The sequence below is a fragment of the Podarcis bocagei genome (assembly GCF_964188305.1).
Source record: "Podarcis bocagei genome assembly, chromosome: 2".
NCBI lineage: Eukaryota > Metazoa > Chordata > Lepidosauria > Squamata > Lacertidae > Podarcis > Podarcis bocagei.
In genome coordinates, this window is record NC_138126.1 from 38,777,254 (window position 1) to 38,804,473 (window position 27,220).

At 40.4% G+C, this 27,220-nt stretch overlaps 1 protein-coding gene and 1 long non-coding RNA gene across 14 annotated transcripts in view; one reads left to right on the forward strand and one right to left on the reverse strand.

Annotated features, from left to right (window-relative positions):
* The window catches only part of LOC308581527 (contactin-4), a 527,693-nt gene extending 509,303 nt beyond the window's left edge, over window positions 1-18,390 (forward strand). For all 12 annotated transcript variants that reach the window (XM_081184014.1, XM_081184021.1, XM_081184022.1 and 9 more), the window contains 9 exons: window positions 1,701-1,859; window positions 2,244-2,393; window positions 5,926-5,996; window positions 8,388-8,622; window positions 11,618-11,733; window positions 12,950-13,136; window positions 13,536-13,648; window positions 15,018-15,186; window positions 16,903-18,390. In XM_081184014.1, coding sequence (XP_081040140.1) covers window positions 1,701-1,859; window positions 2,244-2,393; window positions 5,926-5,996; window positions 8,388-8,622; window positions 11,618-11,733; window positions 12,950-13,136; window positions 13,536-13,648; window positions 15,018-15,186; window positions 16,903-17,003 — 1,301 coding nt within the window. In that variant the 3' untranslated portion in view covers window positions 17,004-18,390. The remainder of the gene's footprint in view (window positions 1-1,700; window positions 1,860-2,243; window positions 2,394-5,925; window positions 5,997-8,387; window positions 8,623-11,617; window positions 11,734-12,949; window positions 13,137-13,535; window positions 13,649-15,017; window positions 15,187-16,902) is intronic.
* Window positions 1-27,220, reverse strand: part of LOC308581710 — a 30,218-nt gene extending 2,998 nt beyond the window's left edge. The window contains exons 1-3 of one of the 2 annotated variants that reach the window (XR_014005201.1): window positions 22,549-27,220; window positions 21,723-21,819; window positions 15,798-15,857 (exon numbers count right to left, since the gene is read on the reverse strand). This is a non-coding gene — a long non-coding RNA (uncharacterized lncRNA). Of the gene's footprint in view, window positions 1-15,194; window positions 15,858-21,722; window positions 21,820-22,548 lie in introns of those variants that run through there. The other variant, XR_014005202.1, reaches the window with a different exon arrangement.

Below are 27,220 nucleotides of genomic sequence, written 5' to 3' on the forward strand. Positions count from 1 at the left end.
TTATGATCGGCAAGTCCTAGGCTCTGTGGTTTAACCCACAGTGCCACCCGTGTCCCATCCTTTAATAGTTGGGTTTAAAAATAGCAAAGTCAAAACACTGCAATCCTATACGTGTTTATTTGGGCTTGCTCCTAGGTGTGTGAAGACTGCATCCTCACAGCGCAATTCTCCACATGTGTACTCACAAATAAATGTGGCTGTGTAAGTGTGTTTAGGACTTCAGTCTCAGTCCATTTTCTATTTTAAACCATAGGCTTTGCATCTACTGTTAAACGTAGGCTGGCAGCAGAGCTTAAAATACAAAACAGAAAATTCCATTATGGACGGGGCTATCACAGAATGTAGAGCTTTAGATCAGAGTCTCTGTTATTGCAAACTATATCGTTTCAAAAAAACCAAAACACTTTATGATTGTTTCTGGCTGTTGCTGCACAAACAACCACTTTAGATGTTATGTAGTCTTGCTTGTTCGATAAAAATCCTATTTTTGGCAATCTCATCCAGAAATATTGTTCTAGCTGTCAGTTAAGTAAGTAAGTAAATAAATAAATAAGTTGGACTTTCCATTGCAGAACGAGATAAACTTATCAAAATTGATTTCAGTAAGAATTCAATTGAGAAAGCTCTGAAATGAAAGTATAGTTTGTTTGAGGTGTCTAATATTTCCCTATAATCAATTGTTCCATCTACTGACCATTAGGGAGATGTAATTTGTAAAGTACATCATGCTAGGTAACGCTATAATAACCCACCATTCTGCCTTTGAACTGGCAGATCTAGGAAGACTGACCAGCTGTGAAAGCAAGGACTACTAAGTATTCTTGCTGGAGGCACACAGTACAACCTTATTCAGAACTGATTTCATAGAGTGCTGAGGGGTAAAGTTATACTGGAGTGGTTACATTTCAAATTATGGTTTTAAAATGACTTAATTTACTCTGGGGTTGCAAAGCAGGCTGTGACTTTTTTTACTGAACTGTTTGAATGGAAATTCAAGTGCTAGAAGGTTAGGCATTAAAAATAGGTGACTAAATCATGATATTTCAGTCTTGGAAATGTTTAATTGCACGTGATGAACATATTGAGGATTATTTCAGAGTGAATGTTCATAGGATTGCATTGACATTCATTTATTTAACATAATCCTGAAGCTGCTATCTCGCAAGGTTTCTAGGCCTTGCCTCACAAGTCTCATATTTTTAACTATGGCAAAATGCAATTTTGGAGTCCCTATCCACTACTTTCCCTAAAGGCTTTTTTCTTAAAAATGTGTAAGTAGTCAGCATCTCACTATCTATAGGAGATAAAAGTGAGTGTCCAAGAGCAAATTCCATGTGCAAAAGCAACTATGCATGTATTTAATCCACTATAAAATATGTAGCTTTAGCCACTGTGGTTAATGTTTGATTATCTGTGCAAAAATAAACTCAGAAAAAAAGAGTGCACATCATGGAAATTAATTCTTGCTGAAGGGAACTATAAGTGGTCCAAATTAAATATATATTGTCCAAAGTATCCCAGGGTTGTCATTGTTTGATCTGTTTTAAAAGACTTCTCTGCATACTGAAAACTATTAACTTAAACCTTGAGATGAAAGGGAAAGTCTTGTTACTTCTTAATACTTGACGTGAGATATTTTACATGCAGGGTATATCTCGTTGAGGATATTTGAAACTTGTGTTATGTGTGTTTCATAACAGGTCCACCAGGTCCGCCCGAAGCTGTGACAATTGATGAAATCACAGACACTACAGCTCAGGTATCCTGGAGGCCAGGAGCAGATAATCGCAGTCCCATTACAACATACGTTGTTCAAGCAAGGACCCCATTTTCTGTGGGATGGCAAGCGGTCAACACAGGTAACTAGACATCTTAGAACTTGCAAAATATGACCACTGAAACTTGCTTTAACTGTTTTCCATGAGCCCATTTCTGGGATTTCTGGTTATGGGGAAGAAGCAGCGTTGGTCTGATCCAGTTCTCTTCTTGTGACTGAATGGAACATATCATTAACTCATTTACATCTATATCTATATGTCTTTCTCAATATTTTTTCACCCCAAATTTAGCAAAGATTAGCAAAATTAGCAGAGATTACCAAATTTAGCAAACAGAAAAAAAGAGCAGCCAACTATGGCTTATCTCTAGAGTCTACATTCTGTCCCCCCCCCCCTTTATTTTGTTCTTAACCCAAATATTTCATTATTTGGTAACCATTGGGCATTCTTACATTTCTTGCCTAGTGCCCGACGTCATAGATGGAAACACATTTACGGCAACAGTAGTGAGTTTAAACCCGTGGGTTGAGTATGAATTCCGGGTAGTTGCTGCCAGCCTTATTGGAATTGGAGAGCCAAGCAAACCATCAGAGAAACGGAGAACTGAAGAGGCTCGTAAGTAGAAGCTGAAATGCTGCATTTGACATTTCAATCAGTCTTTGACACTTCCACTGAATAACTACTTTTACGTGGTCAAAATAGTCTGCATAAGAGAGCAATGCATTTAACTGAGCAAACTTTATTTTTAGGAGTTTACTAAGGCTGTGTCCACACCTCCTCATGCTCATAACAGGAAGCATGGAGGTACGGACAGTGTTTCCTTTTTGACACCTTATAGAGTGCCATAGCCCGTATATCCCATTCTTCCCAAGCTGAAGGCCCTCCTGAGGTTTTGGGCTAGAACTTCCATCACCCCCAATTACTGCCTTGCTGACTGAGGCTTTATATGTGCACCATAGCTTTAAATCACCCTTGGAGGGGGGGAATCATGGGAACTGTAGTTTTCCCTCATAGATATACTTTCCAGCATCCTCAGTAAGATACCGTTCATTATTCCAAGTTGGTATAAGGCGATTCATTTCTAAACTTATTATAAACATTATTGTGAGACTAAAAAAAAGTTAGTGTTTGCCAAAAGGCATCAGTGACATAAATGAGATCCTGTGTGGTCATATAATAAAAGAGTGTTGCTCACGTAAGTGCTAGGGCTTCCTTTTTGTGAAAACACCCTACGTACACCCATTTGGATGGAGTTAAAATTTAATCTGCCTATTGACTGGGACCTTTAAAGACCCTCAAGTTACAGTGGGGCCTCGCAAGACGAAATTAATTCGTTCCGCAAGTTTTTTCTTCTTGCGAGTTTTTTGTCTTGCGATGCACGGTTTCCCATAGGAATGCATTGAAAATCAATTAATGCGTTCCTAGGGAAACCGCCTTCAGACCAGGTCCGGGGACAGTCTGTCCCCCGACCTCTTCTGAAGGCTGGGGGGGGGGGGGGACAAGGGCTTTTCTTCCCACCGCCAGCCTTCAGAAGGCTGTTCTGAAGGCTGGCGGTGGGAAGAAAAGCCCTTCTCCCCACCTCCCGCCCCGCAAGCTCCGGGGACAGGAGGGCTTTGCTGCCGCCCGCCAGCATTTTAAAAGCCCCCGCTGTCCCGGGGCGATTTTAAAATGCTGGTGGGTGGCAGCGAAAGCTTCGCTGCCGCCCGCCAGCATTTTAAGATCGCCCGGGACAGCAGAGAAGTCTCTGCTGCCCCGGGGGCTTTTAAAATGCTGGGGGTCGGCAGCGAAGGCTTCGCTGCCGCCCGCCAGCATTTTAAGATCGCCCGGGACAGCAGAGAAGTCTCCACTGCCCCGGGAAGGCAGGCGGGGGGAGCAAAGACTTTCGCCCCCCGCCCGCCTTCAGAAGGTGTTCCCGCCCCGCCGCCCGGCTTCGGAGCACCGTTCCGAAGCCGGGCGGCGGGGGCAGGCTTCTCCCCGCCGCCCCTTGCTTCAAAAGAGGTCCGGGGACAGCGGGAAGCGCTTCCCGCTGACCCCGGACCTGGGGCTGCGGGGAGAAGATCGCTTCTTCCCCGCTGTCCCCAGACCTCTTTTGAAGCAAGGGGCTGCGGGGAGATCGCTTCTCCACGCCGCCCCTTGCTTCAAAAGAGGTCCGGGGACAGCGGGAAGCGCTTCCCGCTGTCCCCAGACCTGGGGCTCCGGGGAGAAGATCGCTTCTTCCCCGCTGTCCCCAGACCTCTTTTGAAGCAAGGGGCTGCGGGGAGATCGCTTCTCCACGCCGCCCCTTGCTTCAAAAGAGGTCCGGGGACAGCGGGAAGACCCGCTGTCCCTGGAGCTTGCGGGGCAAGCTTCGTCTTGCGAAGCAAGCCCATAGGGAAATTCGTCTTGCGAGGCAACTCGAAAACGAAAAAACCTTTCGTTTTGCGAGTTTTTCGTCTCGCGAGGCGTTCGTCTTGCGGGGTACCACTGTATATTAAAAGCCATCATTTGTTAGAACCAATGATAAAAGCTTTTATTGCTAACATTGTATATTCCTTATTATGTGGTGCAGCAATCTGGGGTGCCTCTATTAACAAATGGAATATAATGCAAAACAGAGTCCTGTGGAATGTCCCATGCTAAACTTGCAGTATTACTTTAGGTTGAAAACAGCTATTGTGAGTGAAACACCTTTTGTCTGTGCAAAAGACCTTCCTCTCCCTCTCTTCCCCCTGTGCCCCCCACCCTGTCCGCACAAAAGATATGCTTTGTAGGGCTGGAGGGACAAAGGTCCTATCAAACAATTTCACTACTGTGTAATTTTCCATGGTACAAATATTATTTTTAAACATTTAATAGAATTTATATACCATTTGATTGTAGAAAAAACACTCCAATGTTGACATGAAAAAGGGATAATAATGTCTACAGTGTTGCTTTAGAATTGAACGTAAAGAAATGGGTACTAGTTGTTGCCTGTACGACCTTAAATTCTCTAATATCTGCAAGGGAAGCCAAAGACATATAAAATATCTAGTTCATTAAATTAGCTACTGTTGACTCAGCCTTATTGTCTGCTTGCATATTTACCAAAAGCTGTAGACCTAAGTTAGTAGCAATCAGTTTCATGATTATAAATAAATGAAATGTGTTATAGGGGAAATAATTTTTAAAACTATTTGCAACAGGTAATTGGCTCATAAATATGCTGTTTGGCCATCTCATTTTCAAAATTATGTATTACGTGCTCTCAAAGTGCATCATAAAAACCTGCTGCAAAGCATTTTAATCAATATTCTGAAGAATGCTTCTCTTTTACATTGCAACGTAGACATTGAGATATTTAGAATTCCCTCCCCTCCCCATTTTATAAAATGGTGCTTCCAAAAGAAATTTGCTTTGAAATCTCAGTGACAGAAGAGTTAAGAGTGACACAACACATAAATGGAATGTTACATAAAGATGGCAAACTCATCTTATTAAAGGTGAAAGATTATTTTTTAAAATGGAAAAAATGGGGGGGGGAGAAATCCGGCAACAGCAGGTTATCTAAAAAAAAATACAGTGGTACCTTGGTTCTCAAACTTAATCCTTTCTGGAAATCCGTTCCAAAACCAAGGCACACTGTTCCATAGAAAGTAATGCAAAATGGATTAATCCGTTCCAGACTTTTAAAAACAACCCCTAAAACAGCAATTCAACATGAATTTTACTCTTTAATGAGACCACTGATCTATAAAATGAAAGCAATAAACAATGTACTGCAGTCGCATAATCAATCAATCAGTAGCTGAACTGGGTTCCACACAGTCACAAAAACAAACAAAAAAAGAGCCACAAAAAGGCAAAATAAATGGCAAAAACAGACAGACCTCAGCATAACACTCAGAACGGAATCGTAACGCTCAAAACAGAGCACGTTCAGCTTCCAAAAAAAAAGTTTGCAAACCGGAACACTAACTTCTCGGTTTGTAGTGTCGGGGTTCCAAGTTGTTTGAGTACCAAGGCGACCGAGAACCAAGGTACCACTCTATTTTCAATTTCTCCTGAAAACTCAGAAATTGTTTTTGTTTTAAATCTTTGCTAAAAGATATATATATATCTTCCCTGTATAAACATCAAACAAGCTATCCTTACCTTGTAATAGTCACTTTTCTCCCCTTTTCTATAGTTCCTGAAGTCACTCCAGCTAATGTCAGTGGAGGTGGTGGTACCAAGTCTGAGTTGGTCATAACCTGGGAGGTAAGTGAGCTGTGAATGTACAGGGCAAGAAAGGGGAGGGAAACGAACTGTTTCCCTTTTTGTGCCAAACCTACCAGAGACTGACTTGAGGGTGTTGAATCAGGCAGCATTTTGCAAAGGGACATAGTATTGTTATAAATAATATGTCACTCCTGTCTGTCTGTCTGTCTGCCTCCTTCCTTCCTAATTTGAAGAGGGAAAGACGATCTCTGAATGGGCTGCAGGGCTCAAACATGGCAAGTAAGGAGAAGCACAGGGCAGAGACAGCATACCCTTGCTACATACCCAAACTGGTTTTGGAATTGTTCTCTCTTCCCAGTGTAAAACGTAAGACGACGTTTTAGAAGAAGGGAATGGGTTAGGGTTCTCCAACAAAGAATTCTCACCAAATTATAATTTTGTGGGGAAGAGAAAGCATGCATAATATACATGTTTGCCCTACCTGCTGAGCAATTTCAAACAGACCCTGTGGGTTACAGTCAGGAAAAGTACTCTAATTTCTGACTTGCATTTTCCACATACTTACAGAAGGAAAAAATGCATGGATTGCTTGACAAGCACGTTGTTGCTTCTGAGATGTACTAGAAAGCAATATATTTGTTTTCCAATACTTGTATCATTCCTTAATGTGCTGAAGTTCACCCTTCCTGGAATTAATTAGTTTTGCTCCATGCCTTCAACAAAAACAATGTTTAAAAATGTAGTGTCTAAACTATAACCCATAATTTTCAAGAAGTATAAATCGGAGATATTTAAGATCTGACTGTAGGTGCACAAAAATCTCCCCCTCCATGAGAACCCTAAGAATGGAGAAAACCATGTTGCTCTTCCAATTCAAATATAGCACTTGAGCACATGCTAATCCAATTGGTTTCAGCCGAACTTGAGAACGTGCTTAAGTGGCGTTCTGAATACAGACATTTCCTCGAATGCGGTTTTTCATTTCTTTAGCTTCCTTGCTAAAGCTCAAAATATGCAAGACTAGATAATTGCAATATGGGCACCAGTGACCTGGTGGTGATGTGACTGGTTCTGACATCAGACAGCATTTGCCTGCTAGTCTGCATCCCACTTCAACATGCACTCCCTGCCACAAAGAAGTTCACAGCATACTTAAAGTAGGTTGTGCCCTTTTGCTTCAAAACTAGCTACTCGCTGCATCTGGTAAGGTAGGAACAGCACACAAGGGAACAGAGAGGGACATTGGTGAAAGTCATGGAGAGTCTTTGTGGTGTAGTAATCTGAACCACTTTAAAATCATTGCATTTACTGCCTCTAAAAAAAGAGGAACTGGGGGTTGATATGAAATGCTTCAATTGTAGTTTTCAAACTCAAATGGGTTCTGCCAGCTAAGAAGCTTCACTCCAGTTATATTAATGCATTGTGATTTTATAATTTTACGTTGTAAAGTAGACTTATGTTGTGTGATGTTGAGGAATGTCTTACTTCTGCCCTCTGTTCATTGTGAAGGCCTTTGGGTATATACAGTACTGTAGATTTAATTGACTATTTACATGATTAGTTAATAGCGGACAGCCGAGTGAGGCAATTGGTCCATTTTTGAGTCTTTGCTTGTGGTACAGTTAAGTTGTGAACATTCTATTGTACACCCAGTTTGGGCAATATCCCATGTAACTGAAAGTGCCAGTGTGGATTTAAAACTGTGGTTCCTATAGAATACAAAGGGGTAGGACTGGAAAATTTCAGACCCTTGCTTTTCTTAACTGCGACACTACGGTTTTTAAGAAGTCAGAAACTCTCTGTAACCTCTGCAAAGAAGCTTTTATTATATGCTTGTACACCACATTCCTACACTGATTTCCCCAGAGTTGTTAAAACCCATTTCCTTTCCCACTACACAAATATTAGAGCATCTCACTCATAACATGTTTATGACTCAGATCTAAAGGAAGTGGCAAACACAGCTTATAAAGTGGCTTCTTGTTTATTAGTGAAGACGGTGGTAGCAAAAACAGAAAGTAAATCTCCAGATGGATGTGTAATTCTGTCCTTATTTGGATTTAAGTCCATTTAGATAAATTCAGATTCTAAGAGCTGCCTTGCAGATGGCATTTACATGCTTCAGCTTTGATTATTAGCTGTCCATAATATCTAGGCTGCAGTTGGTTCTTCTTCTTATGATATTTTTAATAAGTCATGTTTTCATAGGCGCAAATAGACCATAAAAACCACATCAGATAGCTGGAACAAATTAGCACAGAAACATAAAATGCTTTTCAAGTTGAGTGTTTAATTTCCTCTGCCAGAGAGTGTATTTCCAAATTGCACTATATGGATCCGTTAAATTTCTTGGAGACCATTTTTATTGTGCCTCTTTGTAAATTCATCCTACACATCGGGCTGTTCCCATTATTTCTTTTCTTGTTGTAGACAGTGCCTGAAGAGTTACAAAATGGAGGTGGGTTTGGTTACGTGGTTGCCTTCCGTCCAGTTGGTACAATAAGTTGGATGCAGACGGTAGTGGTTTCTCCTGATGCCTCCAGATACGTGTTCCGGAATGAGAGTTTACCGCCGTTTTCTCCATATGAAGTCAAAGTAGGCGTGTACAACAACAAAGGAGAAGGTTCTTTCAGCCCCGTCACAATTGTTTATTCAGCTGATGAAGGTAATCTATTGCATGTGACAAGCTGGCCATTTACAGAAGGCATCTATATATTATTGGCACATTCTACTGATGTCCAGGTCTGCTTACAATAAATAAGCATGTGTCCAGCTTTAGAATATATTCTACTCTAAATTAGTAATAATCATATTAACAGTAATATTGTGCATCAAGAAGATTTAGGTCATTCATTTAAATTGCCATTTATGTCTAAACACTTTGCAAACTTAATTTCTAATTTTGATGGTTAATGGCACTGTGCAATTTTATTCATTCATTCATTTGTCTGTTCAAGAATTTATAACCAGCTCTTCAGCTGGAAAGGATTACAGAATGGTTAAAGGATATATAACCCAACATACCCTGCCACGAGGTTTACAGTCTAAAAATTCATGACATAAAATGAGAGGGGAAATGCATGACATTAAAGAGGGAAATGAGCAAACTCGGGCTCAATTCTTGATGCTATAAAGTTTTTATAATGACCAGCTCGCATAGCAACAAGCTGCTCACAATTGACCCAGTCTTCCTGGAAAGGTCCCTAATGCAGCCAGAAATTGCTGACCTTATAGGGAAACTTTGCCTTCTGGAGCCTAGCTTGGATCTTCCAGCTTCTTGCCGCTTTCGTGGCAGCAGGTAGGCTCACAGGTTGATGCTCTTAGCCTGAGAGCAGTGGTCCTCCTGCTGCCTTTTGTCACAAGCAATTGGCACTAAAATCTCCAGGAGGGAGAAGGAGATCCTGGCCTAGTTGATGAAAGTAGCAGGGAGTGGAGAGGACTGTCCCTTCTTGTCTGCTGTGTCATTTCTTCCTCACAGGATAGTTGGGGCTCTTATCAGGATTGCGGTATGTCCAGTACCAGGCTTTGATATTGAGTTTAACTCTACTCCGAGATTATACTAGGGAAGCAATAACGCATCTTATCTGTTTGCAATACATAACAAGGATTTTGATAGTTTCCATTACATGTATGTCTTCTCTAAAGGAATGTACTAATATTTAGCAGGAATGAATACAGTGGGACCTTGGTTTAACAACAGTCCTGTTTACGAATGATTTGGTTTACGAACTCCGCAAAACCAGAAGTAGTGTCCCAGTTTGCAAACTTTACCTCAGTCTAAGAATGGAATCTGAACGGTGGAAAGACAGTGGGAGGCCTCATTAAGGAAAGTGTGCCTCGGTTTAAGAACAGTTTCGGAATGGATTAAGTTTGTAAACTGAGGTACCACTGTATCCTCCAATTGGAAACTGCTCTGATTTATCTTAAGTGTTATCAGTACATGACACACTGAATAAATTTAGGAAAGAAATCTTTTCATGAATTATTTGTTGCAGAATTGATATTCCACACAAAAGAAAGGGCCAAAGCTCAGTTGTAGAGCATGACATTTACAGGTTTCATATATGCAAAGACCCAAATCCAATCACTGCTATCTCAAATTAAATGGCCTTGGGTTATAATGCTTAGGAAAGGCCTTTGCTTAAGATGTTGGAGAGCTGCTGCCAGGCAGGTTTGAAAATGTGGAGCTTAACAGGCTTATAGCTGGATACAGTCATCAGTCGCTGGCCCTCTTGTAACTTCCACATTCAGACAATTCTTCATGAGCAGAGGCTACATGCATACAATCTGTGTGCACACTGATGTTGCATCTATCCCACACAATTGTGGGATAGATTGTGCAGACTGGGCACAGGCTGCCTCTGGGCACATAGAACTACCAACTCAGGTCTGCCACCACAATCCTAGCTCCCCTTCACCTACAATCCTTTTAACAGCTGAATCTGGTCTCTATAACAGGTATGCCGGGGTGGGGGACCTAATTAGGCCTGTCATGCCTCCCCATTTGACCTGAGAGGCCGTTTCAGCCAGGGGTGAGGCTAAGGGCAGGGCTCAGCCAAAAGGATGCTTGCAGGCACCACCAATCAGGGGTGCCTGCAAAACCCTTTCCAAAGTGCAAGGCAAGATATCACTTCTCAAAGCTCTGTTCTCCACAGCGCTTTGAATGGTGCTTGTGAAGATCTGAGAACAACTGTCAGCTTTTCAAAAGCCCCATTCAAAGCACCGCAGAACATCGCAGGCCAAAAGGTTGCATGATGTCCAGTGATTGACAGGTGAGCAGCCTACTCACCTGTCAAACGTAGCCCAGGAGGAGTGAGGAGGTAATGCTCTGGCCCACTTGGCTACAAAGGTTCCTTGAAGGTAAGCTTTGCTTCTGCACATGACTGTGGCATGATGGGAAGCTTTGCTTCTAAGCTTTGCTTCTGCACATGATGCTACACAAACCCCAATGTGTAGAGACACCTGCAAGCTACCCTATCCTACCTTATTCCTGGGCTGTTCTTCTTCAGCTCCTCCCTTCATACAAACCTAGGGATGCTCGAGACATAGTCATCACACTCTGGTTCACTGGCTGTTCCTTCTGGAGAACAGGAAATAATATCTCTTCATGATGATATTATTATGTCATATGTTGAGTATCACTTTGTATTGCTGGGGCTGGTCGGGAGAGACGGAGGATTCTTCCAACGTCCCGTTTATTGAGCATTCACCCCAACTTGCTGGCAAAGAATTTGCACAGAGTTATTACAACATCATTTTTAGTTGACTGTTCATTCTGCTTTGTTTACGGGGAGGCTATGTGACACAATTATCCCATATTTTATATTGCATTTTTCCAGCACCACAAAAAATTGAGGGACTTTTTTATTTTATTTTTTATTTTATCTTATTGCACAAGAGCACCAAATTCACATTATTTCTGCAACCTATCAAAAACATGCATTCCTGCAAAATAGTGAAATTCTGGTGCTAGTCATGGGCCTGTTTTGGCAGACCAACATCTGTAGTAATGTCTAATTTATATCTGAGGGTGAGATATAGTGACTTGCCTTAAGGCATCCACAGAGTCAAAGCTGACTTTATCCATTGGTTAGGTAGGATGAAGAATAGCTATGACCACAAAGGTGAATCTACATCTAACCACTGTTTCTTCTTTTTAGAACCCACCAGAGCTCCAACCCATGTCTTTGCCAAAAGCCTTTCTGCTTCAGAAGTACAAGTATTTTGGACCTTGCTCCCAGAGACCCAGAGCAAAGGAAGGATACAGGGCTACGAGGTAAGAACGTAAGGGACATAATTAGCCTGAAACAATCCTTGTTTAGTCTGAAACAGTATCATGTGCACAAATACTTTGTTTTAAACTGAAAATCTCCCTTCCCTCCTCCCTCGTAACAATGCACTTAAGCATATTCTAACCCACTTGGTATCAATGAACAGTAATAACAATGCAAGGTGGAAGCCCTCATGCAGGCCTTAAGTTTCTGCAAATTCCATGAACTATCAGCTGTTTGCTCCACCGTATAGTAAGAAATACACAACACGCAGCCACAGTGCAAGCCTAAATGCCAGTTTATTGTGCATATTATATTTTAGATGTCTTTCTTCTTTAATACAAGATTTAAAGTCATAGAACTAGAAATAAAAATAGGGAAAGGCTCCTGTTAGGGAACCCCTCCTTTGGACCTGTGAAGAACACAACATTCTATGATCAGTGCAGTTAGGCGGAATGTTAAAACCTGCGGGTATAGGGCAGTATATAAATGTCATAAACTATCATTATCATTATTATTAAGGGCTATAAACATGCCCATCAATGAGACTACTGCAGTGGTCAGATGTGCTGACTGCTGGTTTCACACATGGAAGGGTTATCTTGAAACAGGGCAGCCTCTTGAAATAGAGGCAATGGCAGGATTTATGGAGAGCTGCTAAAGCAAAAATCCAGACAAAGTTACTGTAAATTCTTCCAAGAACGAAGTTGTGTCAATTCTTTTTTCTATAGTAAAGGTCGTATGGTATTGAGGCCTTTACGTCATTTCACACACAAACAACAACAACACAGGAATGTGGCACCCCTGTTTCAGAGAAAAAAACCCTAGGCCCTCAGTTTACCACTAGCTTCAATCAATGCAGCTTTGGACCAATATCAACCACAAGATGCCATGTGACTGTGGCAGATTAGAGCCCTCCACCTGGGCAGAACCTTAAATAATTGAGCTATGGCATTTGATTGGCCCAAAGCAGGACTGGCTCAATGAGAGATCTGTCTACTATTTAAATGGGAAACAAAGAAATGTAACACAGAATTGAATGGAATGGAATAGAAAACTGCATGATAGAAACTTGGGTCAGACACAGATTTTGTAGAGCAAATCTTACTCTGTGGAGGGAATGTATGAGGGTTTGCCGGGTTGTTCTAAGCTACTTCAAATTGTAAAGTGACTATTCAGGTGTGGAGTTTAAATATGAAAGCATGTGTTTCATTTGTGCAGGTTAGATACTGGAGGCATGGGGATAAGGAAGAGCAGGCTGGAAGAATCAGAACGGCTACCAATCAGACCTTTGCAAAAGTCACCAGCTTGAAAGGCAATGTTTTGTACCACATGGCTGTCAAAGCTTACAACACAGCAGGGATGGGACCTTCCAGTCCAGTAGTCAACGTGACAACTAAAAAGCCACGTGAGTGTGGGGGGAGCACTTTTTCCTTTTTTTGCTACATGGTACTACTCTGTGCTGCATTTTTGAGTGCCCACAGTATTCCAGCATCCCTAATTTTATTAACTGGAACACAGAAAACTGCAATCTTTGCTGGGCACAAAATAAAAATATTTGTCTTTCTGTTCAGTGCAAGGACTTCCTCTACTTGTCAACAGTGCACTGAATTTCCATCTGATTCCCTTTTTCATCCATAATACTTGGTCATGTCAGCTCTGCTGCTGACTTGGAATACACGTTTTCCAGGAGCTCTTGAACTAAGCAAATGTAAGAGTTCACTAAGAACCTCTCATAAACTATACTGAAAGAGGAAGGAAAACTTTGCTGCTTAATAACATTCACTCTCCTTCACTTTGAATTTAGCACCAAGTCAACCCCCTGGAAACATCATTTGGAATTCATCGGACTCTAAGATTATATTGAACTGGGATCAAGTAAAAGCACAGAATAATGAATCTGAGGTGAAAGGATATAAAGTACGTAATGGGCAGTGAAACTTATTTTCCATTGTTATGAGACATTAAGCAGTACCACTGTATTGAACTAACTAACTTCTGAATGAACTGTGAAAATTTACATTTTTCAGTGGGATCTGAAATTGGCATAAACTTCACGTGGGCTATGATACAAAAAACTTTAATAATGTTCTGTAGACTTCAGTGATATCAGTAAATATGCACACTATGCAGTGCATATTATGAGGATGATAATCTAATAAACCAGGACTATTTTTCACCAGCAACTCCAATGACATTAAAGCATCACCCAGACTGATCGAGAACTTACAACCAGTGCGTCTGAGAGGCACAGGTTTTAAATGATTCAAAATGCAGTGGCCTAATCCCAGGACAAAATACACCACTAGCACTTGCACCAATGTTGGCTTACCTAGTTTCCTCTTCCTACTCAGCACCTTATGCCTGTTTGGAGCATTCCCCCCCCCCCCCCCGCATTTCATTTCATAAAATTTATATACAGTGGTACCTCGCAAGACGAAAAACGCGCAAGACGAAAGAGTTTTCCATTTTTTCAGTCGTTCCGCAAGATGAATTTCCCTATGGGCTTGCTTCGCAAGACGAAACGTCTTGTGAGTTCTTGCGAGTTTGTTTCCTTTTACTTAAAGCCGCTAAGAGCCGCTAAGCCGTTAATAGCCGCTAAGCCGCTAATTGCCATGCTTCGCAAGACGAAAAAACCGCAAGACGAAGAGACTCGCGGAACAGATTAATTTTGTCTTGCGAGGCACCACTGTACTGTTCAATTGTAGAAAGAAGCACAAAGCATGAGCTTAATGCTTTGCTGCCTAGGCTCATGAGATATTACTAATGTCTGCAGTGCTGCAAGTAGCAAGGGAGTTGTTCATCCTGTTGACTTGGGTGGAATTCTGCTTAATATTTCAGTCCACTTGCCTGGCTGCCTTTCCACCCTCATCTGATACAGGCAAGGTCTTGCATGGGGAGCTTGAGTTGTTGCAGCCATTGTGATACTGGTGCACCAGCAGCTTCTCAGCATGGCGGTGATGTATTGGCATTTGCACATCATAAGACATGAAATTTTTGGTGCAATTCTACCAAGTATTTTGATCTCAAGGAGAGCAGAGCTACATGAACAGCTCTGACTTCACAAAACCAACGAGAGAATGAATGTAATGCATCCTAATGCTCAAGAGTATGACAAGAAGCCACATGACTTTTCAAAAGCCAAGGCATATATTTTCTCTAGGGACTATAAGAGTTGATTAGCTATTAATATAAGTCCTAGAAATAGAAGCAACTTCTATAGAAAATCTAAGGCTCTTGCTTTCCCCCCTTCCTTTCTTTCTTCCCCTTGGCTAAAAATACGGTCTAGGTTTTATACAGATGGAATAGACAAAGCAGCACATCTGTTATAGAAACTAACAAAACATCTGTGGAGCTTTCGCTGCCTTTTGATGAAGATTACATCATAGAAATAAAGCCATTCAGTGATGGAGGAGATGGCAGTAGCAGCGAGCAGATCCGAATTCCAAAGATATCAAGTAAGAGCCCTTGTTGTTCTTCACCATGTGAGGGTACTTCAGTCTCCCCACTCATGAATGATCCAGGGCTGAGTCTGTTTCTCCATGCATAGAACTTTACTACAGAGTGCTTTTAAAATGTAATAAATAGTACCAAGGAAGTATCTTACTATAGTTTTGTTAATGATTCTTCTGTCACCCATATGACGGTATTCAGAATTCTTCAGTTTTGTAAATTATATATCTATATCATGGTCATATTAGCCAGAGCAGGGCTGGCCCACCCATAAGGCAAGATGAGACAACCGCCTCAGGCAGCAGATTCAGCCCCCAAGGAATGCATTGCCCACTGACACACATTACTTGCGAGGCTGGGTCTGCTACCTCCTCAGGAGCATCCCCCATGCTCTACTGCGGCCTTTTGGGAAATAGGAGGCCCTGGTCTCCTCCCACCCCGAGAAAGAAATGGCACGGGCTGCCCTCTGGGATCCTCTGGGCTCTGCTCCCACCCAGAGTGATTCAGAGTACACCCCCTCGCCTTGCAGTGGCCTTTGATTGCCACTTCAATGGTCTGGAAAAGTTAAACCGATGTTCCCCAGCCCCGCTTGTTCCTGATGTAGATCTTTACTTACCCAGTAGGGAGGATGGCATTTTGTGGTTCACCTCAGGTGCCAAAATGTCTTGGGCTGGCCCTGGCAATGAATGAAATTTTCTTTAGTTATAACAGAAGGTGCCTTTCTCAGTTTTGTAACTGTCTTGCAAAAGAAAAGAAGCAGCCCTCCTTTTCTGCTTAATGGTTTTTCAATCATTATGGGAGATTCTTTTTATATAGGCATTTTCAGTTGTGTGACCAAACAAAGCACTAGAATTTATCCCTCTGTGCACATAAAATGACAGTAAATTGTCCCTGCAAAAGTGGAGTTGTGCTAAAGGTTAATTATGGCATTGTAGTAGTTTTCCTGCAGGCACATAACAAGTACTAAGTCAGGAGCAAAAGAATAGGCTTTCTTTAGTCATTAGCTCTACTACTCACAACACAGAGCACAACAGGTTTATATGGGGCTCCCGTGTACACTAAGGTTTTCCCATTCACATAACAATATTTTATTATTATTGTTACCAAAAATTCTTGTGACAACTTAAATGCCAGCTAATGAATTATGGAGACCTGGGTACAAATTCTTACATGGCCAAGAACCTCATTGAGTGTGACCTTGGACTAGAGATGGGGAGACCTGGAAAAAAACCCAGAAAAAAGAATGCCCCCCCCCATTTTTCCGGGTTTTTCCCAGGCCTTCGCATCTCTATCTTGGACTAGTTATAGTCTCTCAGCAAATGTACCACACAAGGTGGCTGTGAGGCTAAAGATAGGGGAAAACCATATAAAACACCTTGAGCTCTTTGGAGGGAAGGCAGGATATAAATGCAAGAAACGTAAGTCAAAACACTTCTGTGCATGTGGAGCTGCCACTGCATTACAGTGGAATTGGGAATACTTTTATGCAGAATTTTTGCATGCACACTGAAACTCTGGACTAGAACCCCAATCCCCGTTTTCCCTTCTACTTAGCATATCTGTCAATATAAAAGCTTTCCATTTGAATCAGTGCTAAAGTAATTCTTTCATGCTACTGAATGCAGGAGCGCCATAAAAGTGAGGCGAGTTATGTCACTTGTTCATGCATGTGAAGCTGCAAGATATCAAACCTTGTGATTTCTTTTTTCTTCTCCTCCTAGATGCCTATGTGAGAGGGTCGGGCGCTTCTACTTCAAATGCTTGTACGTTGTCAGCCATCAGCACAATAATGATTTCCCTCACAGCTAGATCAAGTTTATGACAAAAAATATCTAAAGGACTTCCTGTTTATAATATAACTAAGCAACATTTAGCTAGTTGTTTTGAAGACACCCAGTACTAAGTAATATTGTTGTTCGAGTACATCTTACTACTGGAAAAAAAATGTTTTATGCTTCTCTAGGAATGGCATTATACAGTACTTCCTCAAAGCAAATATAGCTTTGTCTGAAGTTTCTTTGGAAACTCTGCAATGCACTGAAAACATCTGTAATACGATGTTACCAAAGCAGTTTACATATGTCCTTATATGCATATTTTTTATTATATATTTAGTGTTTTATAGACTTTTTTAAAGTTAACATATGATGTAGATATTAATTTCTTTCCCCCTCTGCTATGAAATGCTATTGATGGCATTTACTGTTGCAAAAATACATTGTTTTGGAATGTTTTATAGCCAGGTCGAAAGTTCTCAGTACACTGGTTTCAAATTGATTGTATAGTTTTACAAGAGTGCACTGGCAAAGCTCTTTTGACCTCGATCCATTCTTCAAGGTACCTGGGCGTATCTGTACACAGGTAGGGTCCCAAACAGGCATTATATGAAGTCTTCCCTCCCCTCTCCCTGTTGGCCTCAAGTCAGGTTTGCTGCTGCTATTGCAGCGCTTGTGGGCACTAGGCCTTATCTATTGGCCATTCCTAGCCCCTGATGCACAGGCGACTTCCACAAGGAGGGATGGAGTGGGCTGCTAGATAACTATACATGAAGGACAGGCTATACATGTCTGGTGCCAGCAGTACAGCCACCTGGAGGACTGGGAGAGGGAAGAGGAAGGTTCACTGGAATACTTTTTCAGGATCCTTCCCCCCAATATGTGCAGAGGAGGAAGATGGATCATGCTGCTATTTAAAGCAGCTAGAGTGGTTTGTTTGTTTGTTTAAATGACATGTAAGGTGTTCATTCTTGGATCAAATTACAAAAAAAGACAAATCTAAAATAACTTTCAATGCATTTGCTTTCAGGTTTGTGTAAGTCAACTGCATAGTATCAGCTAGCTAATATTTTAATGATGCATAGCAAAGATTTTCATTTGAATGTACTTGAGTTTTCTCTAAAAAATTAATAAATATTAAATTGAACATTTGTTCCATTTAGTCGTGATCGCTCCTATAGTAATGTAGACCAGACGTTGCTATAGCAAAGGACAAGATGCTGAATGCGGTGAAAATCTTGAAATTCCACCCTTTGAGCAATTTATGTAATTCTGGATTTGCACCATTTTAATAAGGAAGTCTGTGCGTCTGTGAGACTTTAAATGAAACATAATTATGCTGATTTCTGTGTTGGAACATATGTTTCTTTTGACAGGTATATGTTTAACTGTAATTCTCTATAGTTTGGTTTCATAAACTGAATTACAAAATTATCTCTGTTTTTACGATTTTTGTTTGAGTATAGGTTATAAGCTAAATCTAATAAATACCATTCTAGTGAATACTTCCCTAAAAAGGCTTTTTTCCATTTAAAAAAATTATATGTATGTCTGGGTGTCTCTATGCACTTCCAAATAGCTCCTTTATTTTAAGATATCAAACCCTCTTGCCTTTTGCTAGCACAAGTGAACAGAACCCAACACCTGAAGAGTGTTCTGAAGACCTAGCTTTAATTTTCTTGACAAGCTCTTTCTACATATCTAGCATGTTGATAAAATCCTATTCAAATGTGACAGTGATTGCAGTCCATCATGACATTTTCTCATGAAGCTGTCATCCATTTCCATTAAAGCTTGGGTTGAGCACTATCTCCACTGACTTGGGTGTGCATACCGGTTCTCAATGAACACAGGAACTTCTGCACAAGCTTGCACATGCAGAGATCCATCCATGCTCCACTCCATGTGTTCACCAGAGTCTGGGAAGGTATATGAACCATACCCAGAATTTAAAAAGAAAAAAAATATATTAATACAAAAGATTTATTTGTTACTGGGGTAAAATTTTGTACATATGCTCAGATGGAACAATAATTAAGACATCAATGAAGCTTTCTGTTCATTCTTTCTCCCAAATTAAAAAAAAAATGCACTGCAGAGGTTTATAATTTGTTCTTCCTGATAGTTTAAATTTGCCTGTAACTTGTCTGTTTTGCTTCCAGAACAATACAAGCTAACTTTTAAACTACTTTCAAAATATATTTATTAAGTAACTCATAATCAGGATTCCACTTGTGTAAGTCAGGGGTGTTAACCAGAGAAATATTGTCAGTATTTCAAGCTGTGTTCCTTTCTTAGTTTGATATGGTTACTTCTATGTAAAAACAAAAACAAAACAAAAAAACCCACAAAAGTAAGAAAATGAAAGAAAAAAAGCCTTGTAGTTTTTCTCCCCAGTGTAAATGATATTTATCGGTGATCTAGCAGATGTAATCTTTTTTATAGTTATTGGTAATAAATATTCTGTTATTTGTAAATATTCCTGTGTTTATAGGCATTTTTCCTGCATTTGTGGTGGTTCTTTGTTAAAAAAAAAAATGCTCCATGACATTCTTAATCTCAAATGTTTGTGTTGTGAAAACACCCAGGATCAATGGTGGACAGATTTCCAAAAACTCAACATGGAATGGGTACCATTAAAACAAACAAACAAAATTTAAAAATAATTTTAAAACAAATGTTTATTTCTAATTAAGAACCTATGCCAATGTTGTAATTGGGAGTGGAAGAAGAGCTAGAGGTTTGCTGCCTTCAAACCCTGCAATGAAAGCACCAAAAGACACACATGCATTCCTCATTTCCAAACTTGACTATGCATGGCAGTAGCAAAGACTCGCAAGCCAGAGTGCCATTAAACCCTAGACACTCAATACCATAAGAACCTTTGGAAATGCACTTCCCATGGTTCCTGGTGCCTTTAAGGATACTAGTGACCCCTCACTGCGAAAAGGTTCCTGGTGCCCTTTCTGGGGATGTCGGAAACCACAGGAACCATATTTCCAAGTAGTCCTGATATCCTTGGAAACTGTATATGTGCTTGTAGCAATATCCAGGAGCCTAAGTTTGGGAATGATAGATGGAGCTACAGAAGTTCACAGCAAGGTGCCAAGAAGCAAAGGCTGAAACTGCAGACAGCTGGACTTCGAATACTGCCTCTTTCAAACTTCAGCACCTCACTAGGCAAGATGCACCATTTATTGGGTTGGCTGATCAATTTATCTGGTGACACATCAAGGCTGCAATTCTATACTTATCTGGGAGCAAGACCCATTGAAGTTAGATTGACCCTTGAGTAGACAAGCAGAGGCTTATGCTGCAAGTGGATCAGCTGCATATTTATTACTTCATTTTCCCTTCCTTGCAACTACATTTAAGGTGCAAAAATGAAGCTAGCCTTTTGAATTTGCTCCAGAAAAAGAGGGCATTAAAGGGTATAAAGCCTAGCCACTGCCCAGTAACAGGTATCTGAAAAGGAGTTGTAGAGACTCAAGACCAGAAGCCCTAAACCATATCTCCTTCTGTTCATAGTGGTTTCCCATTCATTTCAATGAAGCAGTGAACTGTGACCACAAAGGGATACAGGTGGCCCTTCCGTGTGATAAGTTGGGTGTGTGTACATTGCATCAAAAATAGGGCTTTGGGTCTGGAACGTGAAGACTAACTTGTTCACTACATGATAAAAGATTTCAAACGTAAATGTTTATCGAAACACAAGAGCTCAACAAGAGCACATACAAACTCACACACTATTATAGGAAATGAATGAAAATGCATTCATATTATAAGCTCTGTTGTATTCTTGTATTATTTATAGCACAATCAAAATGTTACCTATATAACTTGCCCTTCAAACGACTGTCCTGTTATAGAGACTAAGGTTATGTTAATTTTCCTTCTAAAAAAACAGAGAGCCTGGTTTACATAGCGGCTCTCTTCATGGTAGGTAGGTAGGTAAGGAAGGGATCACACTGTATCCCTTCCTATCTTCTATTTTAGTGGCACCTTGAATGCATCTTAACTGTGGCTCTGGAATAGTAGATCTGCACATAGCTGCACATCACCTGCAGTTACTATAGAAACACTCTCACTATGCTGGAAGCCACCCAGAGTGGCTGGGGCAACCCAGCCAGACGGGCGGGGTACAAATAATAAATTATCATCATCATTACCATCACTAAAAGAACAGTGTAGGAAAGAATTTTATTGCTGCCAGATGTTAAAGTAGCACAAATCCTAAAATGAAGAGGTTAAGGTCATTCACATCACAGTGGAAGCTATGGATTATAGGAAGTGGAGTCCAAATAATAGCATGGCTCAGACAAGAAAACAAAAATTATTACAGAATGGTCAAGGGCATAAAAACAGTATCCGGGAGTTTTCTCGAAAACCAGCAAAACTGGCCATTGATTATTTGGGTTTTGCTGCAGTAACATAGACCAGGGGTCAGCAAACTTTTTCAGCAGGGGGCTGGTCCACTGTCCCTCAGACCTTGTGGGGGGCCTGACTATATTTTTTTGGGGGGGGGGGGAATTGACCAAATTCCTATGTCCCACAAATAACCCAGATGCAGTTTAAATAAAAACACACATTCTACTCGTGTAAAAATATGCTGATTCCTGGACTGTCCGCGGGCCAGATTTAGAAGGCGATTGGGCCGGATCCGGCCCCCGGGCCTTAGTTTGCCTACCCATGGCATAGACTCAAAGCCCTTGGCAAGGAATAATTTCAGTGCCTTGTAATACATGTGCTGGGTTTCTTATACTTACTGTGGTGATTTGTGGAATTTCCCTTTCTTGTGAAACATCCCTGCTATAGAGGTGTGTCTGGTGCCAATGATGCAATATTCTTGGCAGCAGGCATCTGCTAATAGTAAATTTTATATATTAATAAGCTACCTTGAATCCAAAGCAGATGAAGGGTGATATAAAAACGTTTTCATTCATAAATAACAAATAAATAACGAAAGGATATATTTCATTTTTTTTAAAAAAAAAAGTTTCCTGAAAACCAGAAACAGGGCTATGGCTTTTCTTCATTCTGTGATTTGCCATCCCTGCTGTAACAAGGGGAACCTTCACTGATATTACTTCTTATGGAATATTTGACATGACAAATGATTTGAAAGGTCACGGTGGCTTTAATGGCAAATTAAGGGACGAAATTTTACATTTTAGTCATGACAGCTTTATGGAACATCCTGATTTCGGAAGTGGTATGGTGCTCAGAAGCAAACATGGAGGGGGCAGAGATTGCCATGAAGTGTCATTTGTAGATTTCCTGGTGGTATTAGTTTGACCACCACATAAAGTACAATGCTAAAATAGGAGGATGTTTGGTCTGATTGACCAAGGCTTTATTTATTTGGGCAATTCTAATGGAAACTGGAGACTTAAGGCTAGGATCAAACTCGATGGGGTTCAGCATGCCAATTTTTGTGCTAAATTGTGGTCTTTAGAATCTTATGTCATGGAACCATAATCAATTTTTTTAATAAAAAAAAACCCCTCTACAATTCGTGAGCATCACCATATCCTTCTGGCAGTACATTCCATAAGTAATTTACACATTTTTTTGGAGGGGGGAACGATTTACTTTTTTTGGTTCCTCATCTCCTACCAGTTTCATTGGAACAGCCTCAGTGATTTGCTTGTAGGAACAAAGCTTTGTGACATTTTGCTCATCTTTGGGTCAAAGGATACTGCTGCAGTATACGACAGTAATGTCTTTAACATTAGCAACCTCAAAAACTTCCTTGATAGAACTTAGCTAGGTTACGAAACCATTGCAATATTTTAAGCAATATTGGATTCCTTTGTCGTTTATTTTGAGATCAGTTTCAACATTGAACTGCATCCATATTTAATAACAGACTGAAGAATGTTCCAAGGCAGTAAAGCACAGCTCCTCAAACTAACTCCCAGGGTCTAAGCATTGCTTTTGATTTCTTTACTTTATTCACTGATGTAGGGCCCTCTGAAACTCATGTGGTTCTAGAGAACAAACCGAAAGATATTTCTTTTATTCTTCAGATAAAAAGAGAGTTCAAAGTAGAACCATCATTGATATCCTTCACTTGTACCTAAATTGTACTCTCAAGAAGCTGCTGCTTTGCTACAAACCTGGTTTTCATAATCATAGCTACAAAGGGATGGGATATTTCTTAGGGAGACATAAGGGAAACGATGTTGGGCCATGCCTACCATCTATTTCAACAAGGGCTAGATTAATGCATCACTTAAGTTCGCAAGAAATAAGGGTTCTGGTCAGCCAAGTCATATGCTGATGATCATAGCAGCGTCAGAATACAAAATGTCACTACACAACAGTAAAATAGCAACAGCAGCATCTTATTCCTCAGAACTCTTTAGAAAACCTATTCTAGGTGGGCGGTGAAAGATGAAGATTGTATCCAACTAAGTCATTCCACTCCACTCACACAAAAGCTGGAGCTCCCCCTCCCTCTTCTCCCCCTCCCCCCAAAATATCCAGGGGACATTTGGGGAAAGTACAAGGGGAGTGAGTAAAGTGAGGGTGGGAGAAATGCCCAAGGATTTAGTTGGATTCAGTCCTAAACTACTATGGGTAGGTAACTGAAAGTCAACAGTTTACAGTATAAATTGGGAACAAAAAGTGTCCCCACTCCTTGATTCAATGTCGCAGAAATATAATGTACATTTCACAATTATCAAAATGGTTCTAAGCAGTGGGGTTTATTAAGAATGACATTAAAAGGCAGGAATGAGAAAAAGATCTCATACACAACCTGAGCAACCTGGGTTAAGGGCAGGAAACAAATGTGATAAATTTGTTTGTACTGAATACTGTATAAGTGCATAGGGTATGCTCTGCCTAATGTTTCCATCTGTACAATAAGGTGAGTGATACTTAAACTTTATAAAAGGCCTTGAAATTATGAATGTTACCCTCTGACAAATAATGCTCATGAAATAAAGGAGATGAAGTCAATCAGATAGTGAAAATCACAACTATGTTTCACAACTTCAGGGCAAAATGGCAAAAAGAGACACACAAATATTACATAGGAGTGATCCATGGTTGTAAAAGGAATGATCCCTTAGTCATTGGGAAAGAAGGGGGTGGAGTGACTAAATTCTTGAAATGCAAGAATCGAAGACCAGCACATGAGAAATCACAAAAAGCAGGACTGTCAAATAATAAAGAACAAAAACTGAGTTAGAAATAGCAGCTGACTAATTTATTTCAACAGTGGTTTTAAAAACAATGGGTGGTATCTAATGGTGTCTACCCACTTGTGCAATGGAGTTTTGCTTATGCAATAGGACTTCCAGTTTCTCCCCTCTCCAGACCCCTCACATGCCCTAAACATCTGCTCCAGAGGGTGAGTCAACCCTCTGGAACACATTCTCAGGGTGTGCAGTGGGGAGTAGAGAAAGGAAAAGTCCTGTTGCGTGAGGTCCGCTTGCACTCTGTTGGATCTTACCCATAATGCAAAAGTTTGGTTTGCAATCTGGTAAACATATTAAGGCTACACCACATCCTCCAAGATATAATTCACCACACACTCTCCTATGTAATTACCATCTGTATTGACAGAAATTGACTAAGTGCAGTGCTTGGTTGACTAAACCTTAACAATATTATCAAGGCACACAAAAATAAGCTGTGTGGTTCCATCCAAATAGCAAAGATATTGGTGGCATATTATGGGAAAGTGTGCACCACACTCCTTCCCTTCAGATGTAACACTTTTATTTATAACTACTTACCTGTATCCAGGCCATTTTTCTCCAGAATTCGGAACACAAAGACTGCAAAGTCAAATCCAGTGTTCTTCCATAGAATACTATAATACAGCCTCAGAGTTCAGGGATCTGGGTTTTGTTTTTTGCTTCTAGTTGCTACATTGCTAACACTTGTTCCCCTTAGTCAAGACTCAGCTGTGTTTTCACTTTAATTAAAAACAATCCAAAAAGAATTAAGCACTAATCTCTAAGGCCTGTTTTCTTGCCTATCCTAAAGGATTACAAAAGGAAGGTAGAAAGGCTCAGATAATTGACTTTCATGGAAAATGTAATATTTGGATGTACTGTTTTTATTTTGTTGGCAAAATGCTTCCGGGAGCAGAAGACTTGTTCTATGTACAATAGAAACCATGAGCATTATTGAAATGAAGGGGAACTTACTCAGGGCTACTAACTGGCAGACTGTACCCCAATAATGATGATTCTGACAACTAAACAAAAGGTTAGTCAGTTTAATGGTAAGATAATGTGATGTAATGAGCTTGTTCAGACAATTATAAACTGGCCTAATAGCCTGAGATATGAATTAACCTTCCAGGGAAACAGTAAAAAAAACCCAAGGAACTATTACTATCAGACCAAAAGAGGGGGAGTTGTGGGGGAGGGGGGGGGACAAAATATTGCTTAATATGCGTCCAATCCATTTCAGAACAATTCCTTTATCAAGGGCACTTTTAAAGCAATTTCTCCTGTTGCTTTTATCAGCATGCATTTGCTAATGATTTTTTTTTTCCTGAAATGTATGGGGTTTATAAGCACCTGGAGTTTCTTTCCCCTGCCTTTTTTTTTTTTTTTTTTTGGCTTTAAACTGCTGATAGGGGTTTTGATTCAACAGAGGTCTCATTCCACCAGACTCCATTGGTGATTCTACCACAACACAAGCTCCTGCTTCACCTGCCAAAGGTGCAGACTATGGTGATAGGTGGTGCAAGACCCTCCCCAGAGGGGCTTTATATGTGGCAATGTATCTGCTACTCCAAGTCACAGGGCAGACTTACAATTGTTCTGTAATTAAAGTTTAATGGTTCATATGAGCCGAGACACTATAGCGAATGACTTTGGAACAAGGTAGGATATTAATACAACTACAAAGAATGGTTTCAGAAACCACAGTTTCCTAGTACAGATGGAACTGGAAACTATGGCTAATGGAAGATTTCCTATTTTGTTAACCCACTCATTGAAAGAAAGAAGCAAAGCTTGTTCATATTTTGGTTTAGTAAGCCAAGATACGATCATCCAAATGTGAAAAATAGTCATGGTCAAAAACAACAATTTATCCTGTATAGTTGGAAAGATAAATTCAGCATGACAAAGATTCTTTGGAAAGGAAAAATGACTCTTTACATTGCTCTTTCCCCATCCCCCTAAAAAGTCCTTTATGTGTCCTTTACAGTAAGAGTCACTTCTATGGGAGAAGCTTGCGAAGTAAATACCACCAAAGCTAAAAAGTACAGGAGTCTGCATCACACCAGAGGCCCAAAAGACCACGAGGCATACCAGATTCCAGAAATATTTTTATTATTATAATATTATTGTGTATATTTGGGGAACTGGTATTTTTGTACTGTACACTGACTCCAGATATTACTTATCTTTCATAGTTCTTTCACAGACAAAGCATATTCAAATTACCATTCATAATCACAGCAGACACATTACATAAATCATTCACTTTCATTTCCTAGATATGCAACTGAGAGACAATAACTTCATGGGTAACAATGCAAACAGACACTGTGAAGGGGCTGGTCTTGCTGTGCAGACCAGAGAAGTAACAACAGTTAGTAAATTCTAATTCAGCTTTTATGTTTCGAATTCCAATTTGTAACACAATCCTCTGGACCACCCTGGCTTTCCGAAGAAAACCCATGGAACGTAGGAAGTTGCTTTATCCTGAATCAAACCATAAGGCCATCTAGCATAATATTGCCAGTCACTGCTTTTTGCATGAAAACACACTGTGCAAAAGTTGTCCTCTTGGAATCAATATTCAATATGCTTGATTGCACGGTTTGTTATTGCTAGCACTATCATTTTTTAACCTTTGGCCTTTCATACTCCACATCCCCAAGCCCAAAGATAGCAACCAGCCTGGAAAAGAGGAAAATTGTGTACACCTGTCCACATTTTGGAGAGCCAAGTTTTCTGTTCCATTCAGAGCTCCATCGAGTCTGTGTGCACAAAACTACACTTTTTTGGTGATAGATATGAATTTTTTATCTCTGCAAATGCTCTAAATCAATCAAGGAGAATATCATCACTGGGCTAGCTGATAACTGAAACTATAGGAAAATTGAATTATGAACAACAGTTGCTGGGAGGGGAAGCCAACTTGAACAGTTGGTAAGCAACATGAAGAATTAACGAGGAAGGAGATGAGCTAGAGAGCTGTATTTAATGGCAACTCAGACTAGTCATCCAAAAAATTCAGCTGTAACAGTGGATTTCTGAAGGATTTTTTCAGCCAGGGACAATAT